This window comes from Echinops telfairi, unplaced genomic scaffold (genome assembly GCF_000313985.2).
Source record: "Echinops telfairi isolate 266 unplaced genomic scaffold, ASM31398v2 ScPeMD7_7463;HRSCAF=8501, whole genome shotgun sequence".
Lineage (NCBI taxonomy): Eukaryota > Metazoa > Chordata > Mammalia > Afrosoricida > Tenrecidae > Echinops > Echinops telfairi.
The window spans coordinates 3,533,062-3,544,668 of NW_022111363.1; the positions used below are offsets into that span (position 1 = coordinate 3,533,062).

Here is an 11,607-nt window from a genome sequence, read left to right on the forward strand (position 1 = left end):
CAGGCACGGTTCTGGCTTTCTACTCCAGTACAGAGGGACAGTCTCAGAAACCCCCAGGCACAGTTCTACCTTGTCCTGTAGTGTCAGCAGCGACGAGATGGCACGAGTTTGGTTTGGGTGGGTGGACCGGAGCTCTGACCGGAGCAGCTGAGAGGCTAACCTAGCTGCCCCACGCAGGGACCCCATTATCAGGTGGTGTCCTGGGTGAGCGCTAGAAGTCCCCGGCTGGGTGGGATAGCAGTAGAAATGCAGGGATGGTTCCATGTTAGAAAATCTGTTTGTCTCCTTGACCTCATTTGTGGATTGGAGGAGAAACATACATGATCTCAGAAGACACCGAACATCACTGATAACCAGTAACAACAGAAAACCCCTGGGAAAGCAGGGTTCGAGAGGAATTCCTAAAACACGAGAACCATCCCATTTAAAGTCAGGAATGTGGCCGGGGTGTGTGTGTGTGTATGTGTGTGTGTGTGTGTGTTCACGGTTACTGTGACCCTCCATTCTCCTGGATGTCTCGGCAAGGCAGGGGGACAAGAAGCAGAAGTCAGTGACGTGGGAATGGGAGAGAAATGATGCTGTGTCATTGACAGGTGGGGGTGGGGTGGGGGGGTGGCCCGAGGAGCCCATAGGTGAACTGTCAGAAAGAACGAGAGGGTTGAAGCCACCTCTTGGCTCAGTGGCTAGAGCGCTCATCTGACAGCCCAGAAGTCAGAATCTCCAACTCACCCTCTGCCCCAGGGGACAGCTGTGGCAGTCCGCTCCCTAATGCTCACCATCTCAGAGCCCCAGTGGGGTGTCCCTACCCTGTCCCACAGGGCGGCTCTAAGTCACATTCCACATGATGGCAATGGGCTTTGAGTTTGGCAAGATTCTTGGGTGTGGGCCGAATATATAATAATCAGTGGCTCTTCTCTATGCAGGAAAAATGAGAGGTCACAAAAGGGAGAGTTGAAAATAGCAATAAATATTATAGGGGACCTATAGGAATAAACCTGTTACATGATGAGCTGCAATATCCAAGGTCAGCAGTTTGAAACCACGGGCCACTCCTCAGGAGAAAAACGGGGCTTTCTACTCCCTAACCAGCTGCAGGCTCGGAAACCCACAGGGGCAGGTCTACCCTGTGCTGTAAGGTTGCTCGGAGTCAGCATTGACTTGATTGCAGTGAGCGAGGAGCCGAGGAATAAATCGAACCAAAAATGTGCATGACTGGTAAGGCGATTTAGGCTCTATTTGTAGACAGACCCACTGCTGTGGAATCCCTTAGTGACCCTAACTTGGATTTCTAAGGCTTTTTGTAGCTATTTGTGGGAGCAGACAGTCATCTTTCTCCCATGGTGTGGCTGGTGGGTTTAAACTGCCAACCTTGTGGTTAGTAGCCCAACGCTGACCCCACAGTGACACCAGGGCTCCTTACTTGTAGATAAGAAACCCGACTCACTGCCATTGAACCAGTGGTCTATAGATAGACCCCTTGCAATTCCAATGAAAAATCTGTGTGTGTGTGAGTGTGTGTGTGTGTGTGTGTGTGTGTTAGACGTAGCTGTTCCTGCAGGAGGAGGGAGATTTAAAAGGCAGGCACTAGCACCATAGGTCAAGTTTACCATTGTGAGTTGCCATCCCGTCAGCTGACTCATAACAACCCACGTTCAACAAAACAAAATGTTGCCTGGCCCTTGGCCAGGTTCCTGATCATTCATCTCTTTGAGCCTTGGTTGAATGCTTTCCAACCTTGTGGGGGTCATTTCTCAGGACTATGCTGGACAGTCCTCCAAGATTCTTTTACAACGCCAGTGATGGAGCCACTCCCATTTTAATGCTGGTACAGGCAAACTGGCCAGTGATCCACCACAGCCCAGACACAGACCGACACCGATGCTCGGTGGCCACAGGGCCTTACCCATCATGAGGACAGGGGAAGTTTTCCACAGACGTGCCCGGACACTTGGTCACCAGCCTGGGAAAAGAAGAAATTGATCCCGACCTCACGTCTTGCCTGCATGTCAATTCCGGATGGAATCGGGATTTCACTGGAAAAGACCCAAATCTGTCAGAGGAAACTTTCTGACTTCAGGGTGGGCAGAGATAAATACGACACCAACAGCATTCCCTCAGTTACATGAGAATTAAGAAATGTTATTCCCTGAAAGCACTATTTTTTAGGTGAAACGATAAGCCTCAATTGAGGACAAACATGCAACACGTGAGTGACAAAGGTCATGTTATAAGGCCGCTCTGGATCTTAGGATCCAGAGTAAGACATCATTGATAATCAGAAAGGACAACCCACTTGAAGATGGACAGAGACAAGAAAGACCAGTCACTGGTGAGGGAAAAGTCGGGCAAATTAGCAACAGAAACCAACTCAACCCCACAGCTTAGTCATCAACGCAGCCGTGTTGGACGGGAGGAAATGAAGAGGTCTGACAGGGCCCAGGATTGGGAAGAATCCCTGTTGGCACAGACGGGGGAAGTACTTGCCTGCTAATGGAAAGGCTGGTGGCGGGAACCCACCCGGAGGTTGCACAGGAGAAGGGGGCCGTGCGCTGCTCGTGGGAGGGTGACAGATGAGCAAATCCTGTGGGGTAGCACGTGGGTTCACCGCGAGTCGGCATAGACTCAGCGCCAGCTAGCAGCAGCCATCCAGTAGTAGTGAGGCCCCCCTGCGTGGTGCCAGTGGCTAAACTGAAAGGTCCGAGGTGCGAGTCTGCCCCAGAGTCCGCCATTGGAGACGCTGTGGACACAGTTCTACTCCGACACACATGGGGTCCCACCGCAAATTGGAATCACCCCCAGAGCGGTGGTTGCGTTTCAGAGCAATGGAAATAGCTACACGCGACTGGTGTGAAGCTAGAAAACAGGACGGCCTTTCTAGAAAGCCACGTGAAATTACCTTCGGCAGTAGACAGTTGGCATGCTAGACAGCCCAGTCACTTGCAGGCAAGCCTCTAGAACACCCCGTTTCAGACTGCAAAGAGTGACCCATTCATGGGCCTCACCAACGTTTTCAGAAAGGAGACAAAGTAAAACGGGAACGTCCGCTAACTGGTGTGGTGAGAGAAGTATTGGTCTGTGGGCTTGTTATTTTCCATATGCATTCGTCTGTAGGTGCGATGTGAAATGTGTTGCTGCTGCAGACAGAAGCCAAAGCTGCTGAAGACAGGGCCCTGGGAACTCTTGCCCGTGCACCTCAATCAGCTGCACGAAGTGCTCGCCAACTGCAGTCTTCGTAGCAACAAAAAACAGGACAGAGCCCACATGTCCACCGACGGGAGAAGGAACCCAGGCAGGATCACTTATCTGCACCATGGGATATTCCACAGCGTTGAAGATGAGCGTGCTATGGTTATTTGTAGGAATATCGAAGACTCTTAGAAACATAATGTTGAGCAAAGGAATCAAGTTCCAGAAGCCCAGAGTGATCTCATCATCAGGCTCAAGAAACCGACAGCATGTCAATGTACCTCCATGTGACAATGGTGCTCTGGTGGCTCTGGTGGGTAAGCATTGAGCTGCTAACCTCAAGGTTGGAAGTTCAAATCCACCAGCCTCTCGAAGGGAGAAAGATGAGATTTTCTGCTCCCATAGAGATTACAGTCGTAGAAACCCCATCCAGTGTTGCTACGTGTCGAAATCAATTTAATGGCAGTGGGTTTTATTTGGGGGGTTCTCCAGGTGATAAAATGAACCCAGGGGGCACTGTGGGTAAGGTGTTGGGCAGCTAACCACACATTCCACAGTTGAAATCCACAAATCCACCAGCCTTTCCTCAGGAGGAAGATGAGGCTGTCTGCTCCCATGAAGATTTACAGTCTCGGAAACCTTACATAAGGTCTGAATTGCCTGGATGGTAATCGGTTGATCCGTGTGCCAAATAGCCTATGTTTTTTTTAAGAGGTATTGCTCATCTTCAAAAGGAATGAAGTACTGATGTCTGCTACAACTTCGATGAACTCTGAAAACATCAAGCTGAGTGAAAGCCAGACATAACATTTTATGATTTCATTGTATTAGTCTGGGTACTTTGGAGAAACAAATCCACAGCAACTCATGTATAAGAGAGAGTTTTATGTAAAGAAAATGTGCATCACAAAAACATCCCAACCCAATGCTGCCCAAGCCCACAAGTCCAACATTAACCCATTAAACCAACACCAGTCCACAAAGTCCTCCACTTCACAAAACAGGCAATGATGCCGACTGCAGGAGGAAAGCTGAGTCAATGAACGAACAAGCATCTCAGCACTAGCAGGGGTCTCCACACAGCTGCTCCAGCACCCAGGGCTGTATAGGGATAGATCCATGCGGCTTCTCCTTGGGGATGTCTTGTAGAAGTCAATCTTGCAAGCTGAAGCAGGGAACTGCTAAGGCAGCTGCACCCGGTGCAACCATCACAAAACAAGAGACCCGAGAGCTAGAAAGGCGAGGCTCACCACCCATTTATCCCTCCACCTTTCAATTAGCCCCACATGTGATTATCGGCCAGGCTGGCACAATTAAATAACTCATTCATTAAAGAGAAATATCCAGAAGAGGCAAACCTACAGAGATGGAAAGTAGATTGGACCTAGAAGGAGTGGGGTGGCAAGTAGCTGGCAATAGGTATGGGATCTTAGGGGTGGAGGTGTATAAAATATTCTGTAACCTGCTGGTGGAGGCATGGGCGGTATAGATGATTTGTGGTCTACGATTCAAATTTACCAGCTGTTCTGGCAAAACAGAACAAAACAAGGCTGTCTGCTCCAGTAACCCTTTATATCCTCAGAAACCCTAGAGAGAGCTGCTGTGAGCTGGCTCACTGTGGTAGCAGTGGGTTTGGTCCAGGTGCTAACCTCTAGTCTACTGGTGAGAACCTGCCCAAGGAGGGCCTGGTGATCTCCCTCTAACGATTACAGATGAGAAACCCTAAAGTGTCGACTTTTGTGGTATGTGGGCTATAGCCTAGTGGGTTACAAGGCCAGCAGTTCAAAACCACTAGCTGCTCCAAAAAGAGGAAGCTTTCAACTCCCATAAAGATGCCTGATACCTGATCCTGTAGACACCTCATGATCACACAGACTGGTGTGCTTCTTCCATGTGGGCTTTGTTGCTTCTGAGCTAGATGGCTGCTTGTTTATCTTCAAGCCTTTAAGACCCCAGACACTATATCTTTTGATAGCCAGGCACCATCAGCTTTCTTCACCGCATTGGAGGGTTGGACAACAGAAAGGTGTGTGAAGGGAGACATCAGTCAGTGTAAGACATGAAAAAATAATGAAAATTTATAAATTATCAGGGGTTAGTGAGGGAGGGAGGAGGAAGAGAGAAAAAAAGAGCTGATACCAAGGACTCAAGTAGAAAGAAAATGTTTTGAAAATAATGGCAACAAATATATAAATGTGCTTGACACAATGGATGTGTGTATGGGTTGTGATAAGAGCTGTAAGAGCTCCCAGTAAAATGATTTTTTTTAATTAAAAAAAAAAAAGAGAGAAGTCTTAGAGACCCACAGGGACAATTCTACCCTGTCCTGTGGGGTCGCTATGAGTTGTCATAGACTCAGTGGCAGTGAGGGTTTTTTTAAAGTAAAAGAATGATTAAGAAATGCATTTTCATGGCACTGGTAAGTTGGGGAGGGGAGGAGGGGGATGGGTTGGAGAGAAAGAGTGATACTGACAAAGTTTTAGTTGTTAAATTTAGGTGTGTATGGCTGGTGGTGTAGTGGTTACACATTGGTCTGCTAACCTCAAGGTCCAAAGTTCAAAACCACCAGCGGCTCCGAGGGAAAAAGATGGGGCTCTCTGCTCAGGCAGGCAGTCCTACCCTGTCCTGCAGGGCCACTGTGGGCCGGCACCAACTCGATGGTGGTGGGTTGGGTTTGGTAGAGGTTGCTTAGCTTGTTTCCATGCATCATAAGCTGTGTTACATACAAAACAACCTGTACAGTGTGAAAGAAATCGTAAAGATTCGGGAGCCTTAAAAGCAAATGGCTCCTTCAGGCTTTGTGATAAGCATGTTTGTAGTGTTTCCCCAGCCCGTTTGGCTGTGGATGTCCTTGTGCTGCCATCTAGTGGCTGAGAGGTGAAGGCCAACAGCCGCTGCGTCTGACACCTGGGCACGTGCAGCCGCGGAGCAGAGTGTAATTATACGTTCAGGGGGTTCAGGCCACAGCCGGTGCAGCACCCCTTGATAGAGGTCTGGGGCTTTTCTGGCATGGAGACCTTTCCCCTTTCCCTCTCGTCCTTTACTCGGACCAGACCTGCTGCCGTGGGGTCGCTCTGACTCACAGCAGCCCTGTGTAGGCTGTTTGAGTCAGTCTTTACAGGAGCCGACAGCCTCACCTCTCTCTTCAAGAGTGACTGGTGGGTTTCAAGCACTGACCTTTCGGTTAGCAGCCCAACGCCTGGCCCACAGTATCCCTATGCTTGTCTGACCCCAGCCATGAAGCGTGTGTAACGCCTTGACCTCAGTGACCCACCCTCGGTGAGGCTCCCACTGAAGACCAGGAACTTGAGCTCATAAGCAAAGGCCGGGTGTCTTCAGGGGTCCGAGTGATGAAATGCAGAGAACCAGCTCCAGGCTCCCTTTCCTTAACCAAGCACCCCCTGCAGGCTGAGGAAGCATCACAGAGGAGCTGGCGCTGGAAGGGGTGAATAAGCCTTCAGGATTTACCCTACGGCGTATGTAAGCAGCAAACCTCCCTCTCCATCTGGCCGGTTTAAAAAAACCCTGGCCTACCTGCTGCCCATTCAGTCTGGACATAAAGAAGCATTTTGGGCCATGCATGCTGGCAGTGGGGATGCAGGCCAGGATGCCCTGGGGTTGGCCACAGAGGGGCTCAGTTGAGATCACCCCCTAAGCCCTTATGGCCTGGACAGGAGACAGGCAGGGTGCTGGTGGAGTTACTGAGCTGGGTGAGAACCTGGGCTATGCTGGTCACTGTCCTCACCATCACCGAGCCTCTCGGAGCTCTAAGTTCTCGACCTGCAAGGTGGAATTAGTGGTGGTAGCTACTTGTGTATTCAGTCGTGTGTGTGGATTAATTACATTGGTAAGAATTCCAGTGTATGAATTAATGTCCACGGAGCACGCTGAGTCTGATCAACGGCAGCTGCTCCTGGCAGCAGGGATGTGAATTCTCACCTGGAGAGGAGGGCTGGGGTGCCCTCCATCCTGTTAGACTGGTGGTGGGGGCGGGGTCTCCTGTCCTGAGCATCTTTTTCCTCCCTCTCCCCAGACACCATGGAGATGGTACTGATCTTCCTGTGCAGCCTGCTGGCCCCTGCGGTCATGGCCAGTGGTAAGTAGCCCCTCCACTGGGGCAGAGCTAGGCCCGAGATCCAGCTGCAGCCCGCTCTTGTCGAATTTTCTGTGGGAGGTGGGGGCTTCCTTTGGGCCTGAGCCGTAGGGGTCCGACCTGCGCATCAGTCTCATGCCCTGGCGGAGTAGTGGTTGGACTGCTAACCCCAAGGCCGGCAGTTCGACACCACCAGCCGCTCCGAGGGAGACAGATGAGCCTTTCTACTCCCATTAAGAGTTACAGTCTGGGAAACCCACAGGGGCAGGACGTTCTACCCTGTCCTGAAGGGTCACGGGGAATCCAATCGACTCGGCAGTGAATTGGGTTTCGGTTTATTCATTCCATTCTTCCACGAACTTTTTGAAGGCTGTCATAGACCCTGCCTTTGGGGGTGGCCCTGAAAGAGGCGTGTTCTCTGACGTGCATGACATCAGAACCCCAGGGTCTCAGAGCCCTAGCAGGCCCAGCTGCCCTGCTGCTCCCCGGGAACCCCTTGGAGCTGGTGGCACAGGCTGTGTGGCTGTCCCCTCCTGACTGTGCTACATGTTGTCCGCAGCAGCTGAGCAGGAGAAAGAAAAGGACCCTTTTTATTATGGTGAGTGGGGCGGGGCAGGGGTGGGAGGGTGGGTGCTGGGCGGTGCGTTCGGCGTTCCCCCTCTCTCTTATCCTGGTTCCTTTGGCAGACTATCAGAGCCTGCGGATCGGGGGCCTGGTGTTCGCGGTGGTCTTCTTCTCCCTGGGGATCCTCCTCATCCTCAGTAAGTGTGTGTCCCTGGCTCGCACTGCCACCCCGGGGCAGCCGAGCCAGCAAGAACGGGCAAGAGCCTGGCCTGCCCTTCTCTCTTTGGGATAGGGAAGGTGACCCCAGGGCCCAGGCGGTGCTGGATGGGCCCATAGGAAGGGGCCAGTCAAACAGGGACGTGCAGACAAGATAGGGGCAGAGCACAGAGAAGCCTGGGTAAGAGTAAGGGGCAGGGTGCTGTGTCCAGAAGGGCATGAGTGAGAGAGACGCAGGTGGGTGCTAGGTAGTGCCCTGGGGTGCTCCGCAGGCTGGACCCTGAGCTGATATCCCCACATGGTCCTGGTCTGTGCAGAGCCCTCTGTGCTGCAGTGGGAAGCAGTCTGGTAGTGCCACGGGGTAAGCATTGGCCTACTAACTGCAAGGTTGGTGGTTCAAACCCCCCAGCTGCTCTGTGGGAGGAAGAGGAGGCAGCCGGCTCCCTTACAGACGGATAATCTCCAGCACTCCATGGGAAGTTCCACTCTGTCCTCCAAAAACCAGACTCGTGGCCACCGAGTCAGAGCCGACTCCAGCAGCTGCCCGTGGGTGTCCCCGTGGGTGTCGCTCGTAACTGTCCACAGGAGAACAGTCATCAGGAGCTGGGGTCAACTCGATGGACTTGGGTTCCCGCGGTGTGGCCCCCCACGGCTTCTCTGACCTGGAGCTCCGCAGAGAGCTGTGCAGGCTGTGCCCTGCCCGGCCAGGGAGACCATGTCCACGCTTGCGTGACCGCACGGACTTGGGCCACAGCGGAGCCTGACCTTGCGTGGTTCCTTTGCCTTTCAGGTCGGAGGTGCAGGTGCAGCTTCAACCAGAAGCCCCGGTAAGGCTGCCGTGGCCATGACACCTGGGTCATGCGGCCAGGGGACCTGGAGGGGCCGTGTGTGTGGCCCCAAGTGGTGTCCCCTTGGACTTTTGTCTCAGAAAAAGGCTGTGTGCTACGGTCACTGGGGAGAGAAGTTTGAGGGTTTCCAGGCAGACTTGAGGGCAAAAGAGAGCCCCGCCCATCCCTGCCCCTCCTGGTGGATGGGGGGGTGGGGTGGTCAGAAAGGAGCTGGAACCCGGAGACCATTGGTGTGGGAGCAGAGAAGCCTCTCTGAGTGTCCTCTCTGAGTGTGGCCTCTCTCAGTGTCCATCTCTCCTCTGCAGGATGGGGACACTATCCCTCTTTGTCACCTGTTCATCAGGCTCTTTAGGCTGAGCTGATCCCCTCTCCCCCACTTAAAGGTCACATGCCAGCTGTCAAGCCTATGGCAGGACATCTCAAGACACCCCCTTGCTCCCAGCCCCCCCCCCCACGTGGCCCTCGGCCACCCCTCCCCAGGACTCAGTGCCCTAGGGGGCGGTGAGTCCCTGCTGTCCCCACAGCTGACTCCTTCCTCTGCTCCGTGTGCTTGGGTGAGAGTGTGACACCCTCTGGGAACTGAAAGAAAATGATCACAGCGGCCCAGGGGCAGCCAGGGTCTTCCCCGGGGTCCGCTGACGCTGCATGTCCCTTCCTCTCCCAGGGCTCCAGGGGACGAGGAGGCGCAGGCAGAGAACCTCATCACTACGAACGGTACCTCGCGGTCTCCTGTCTGGGGAGCCCCCAGGGGTGGGAGGGGGCGCTCGTGTGGCAGGAGTGGGGCGGTCACCAGGTACCTGAGCAGGCACTTTGTGGGGAGAGCACTAGTCTCGAGCAGGGCAAGCAGCAGGGCAAGGGCTCGGCGCTGCCCTCACCCCGGCCCGTGTGACGCAGGCATTGGCACGCGACTGGGGGGCGGGGGGTCCCCTGCAGGAAGGGATCTGTTTCCTACAACCGTCTTGGTTTTCCCTCCAGCAACGGAGCCCCCGAAAACAGAGAACTGAGGTGCCGCCCTCGGATGGGAAGGTAAGCGGCCCTCCTCCCGCGTCTTCTGTCACCATCGCTGTCCGGGGCGGCCAGGGGGCAGAAACACCGGCCTGGCTCTGCGGTGGGCGGGCGCAGCTTGTACTGGAAGCCTTGCTCTGGAGAGCTTGCCGGTCCTCGTTTCATAGATGCGGACCCTGCGGTCAGACCCTTGGGCATCATCTCGTGCTGTTTCCTGCCTCCACGGGGGTTTCTACAGCCTGGTTGTGGGGAAGTCGATCAGCGGCTGTTTTCCCCAGGATCTCAGGGTTGACTCGAACCGCCAACGTCTTGGTCAGCAGCCAAGCATGCTAGCTGTTTGCACCCCCCGGGTGGGCGGGAGATCAGTTATCTATCAGCTACTTTCTGCCTCTTTTTTTTTTTTTAAGTAAACAGATAGATAACTTTATCCTAAACTATAAATGAAGAGAGACCTGGATGATAACGTAGCTGACGCACCAGCTCGTGCACTTGGGTAGCACGTGGGTGGTTTCGTGGGGACTTCTTTATCGTCAGAGGAGCCCTGGTGGCGTAGTGGTTACACGTTGGGCTGCTAGACACAGGCTAGCAGTTCAAAACCACCAGCCCCTCTGAGGGAGGAAGATGAGGCTTTCTACCCCTGAAAAGATGTAGTCTCGGAAGCCCACAGGGGCAGGTCTCCCCTGACCTGTGGGGTCACTATGAGTCAGTACGGAGTCTGGGTGTTTTTACTATTCTGATAACAGCTGGGGGTGGGCAGAGCAGGGCTCACGACACCCATCCTCTAGTTGGGGCTTAGGAAGGTAAGGTGGAAGTTTGTGGACCCTAGTCTGGGAGCAGGCGCCCCCTCTGACAGCCTCTTGCTCCTCCACTTGTGCCAGCTGGCGGGTTCGATGGAGACAGTGGGACTGGTGGGGCGTCTTCTCAAGAAACGCAGCCGGGAGCCAGGAGTTGCTGTGTCTTTGTACAAAGCTCCACCACCCTGGGCTCCCTAGAGTAGGTATGGGGGGCGGGGGGCTCTGGTAGCTCCTAGCCCTTCTGCTGGAGGGCAGGGTCCTTCCCCACCGTGCCTTGGCACACCACTGTCTGCCATGGGGCCTGTGGAAGGCTGTGCTGCTGGACAGGCCTCGGCAGAGCTACCGAGCCAGACAGGCTAGGAAGAGCTGCCTGGAGACCCGCTTCCAAAAATGGGCCAGAGAACACCCTCCCCGGGTCAGATGATCCAACCCCATCCTGCATGGGGTCATGGTCCCTGAGCTGGGCATCCAGGAGCAGACTTCCCAGAAACCCCTGTCCCTCAGTGTCAGGCCTGTGAGCAAAGATCCGTGATCTCTCTCTCTCTCAAACAGAAAGATCGGGTGCTTGTTAGCACGCGCTCTCTCTCTCTCTCTCTCTCTCTCTCACACACACACACACACACACACCCAAGGTTCTTTCTCTTGGTGCTCACTAGTGCTCACACTCTCTCTTTCTCTCTCTCTGCTCGCTAGCTCTCTCTCTCTCTCTCTCACACACACACACACACCCAAGGTTCTTTCTCTCTCTTGGTGCTCGCTAGTGCTCTCTCTCTCTCTCACACACACAAGGTTCTTTTTCTCAGTGCTCACTAGCACTTTCTCTCTCTCTCTCTCTCTGACACACACACACACACACACAAGGTTCATTCTCTCGGTGTTCACTAGTGCTCACACTCTCTCT

At 53.7% G+C, this 11,607-nt stretch overlaps 1 protein-coding gene across 3 annotated transcripts in view; it reads left to right on the forward strand.

The window, feature by feature from the left end:
• The window catches only part of FXYD6 (FXYD domain containing ion transport regulator 6), a 38,819-nt gene that overhangs the window by 25,221 nt on the left and 1,991 nt on the right, over positions 1-11,607 (forward strand). Inside the window, exons 2-7 of one of the 3 annotated variants that reach the window (XM_045283556.1) lie at positions 7,220-7,282; positions 7,839-7,877; positions 7,966-8,040; positions 8,850-8,886; positions 9,572-9,621; positions 9,883-9,933. In XM_045283556.1, the coding sequence (XP_045139491.1) occupies positions 7,225-7,282; positions 7,839-7,877; positions 7,966-8,040; positions 8,850-8,886; positions 9,572-9,621; positions 9,883-9,911 (288 nt within the window). In that variant the 5' untranslated portion in view covers positions 7,220-7,224 and the 3' untranslated portion in view covers positions 9,912-9,933. Of the gene's footprint in view, positions 1-7,216; positions 7,283-7,838; positions 7,878-7,965; positions 8,041-8,849; positions 8,887-9,571; positions 9,622-9,882; positions 9,934-11,607 lie in introns of those variants that run through there. The other 2 variants (XM_045283557.1, XM_045283558.1) reach the window with 2 other exon arrangements.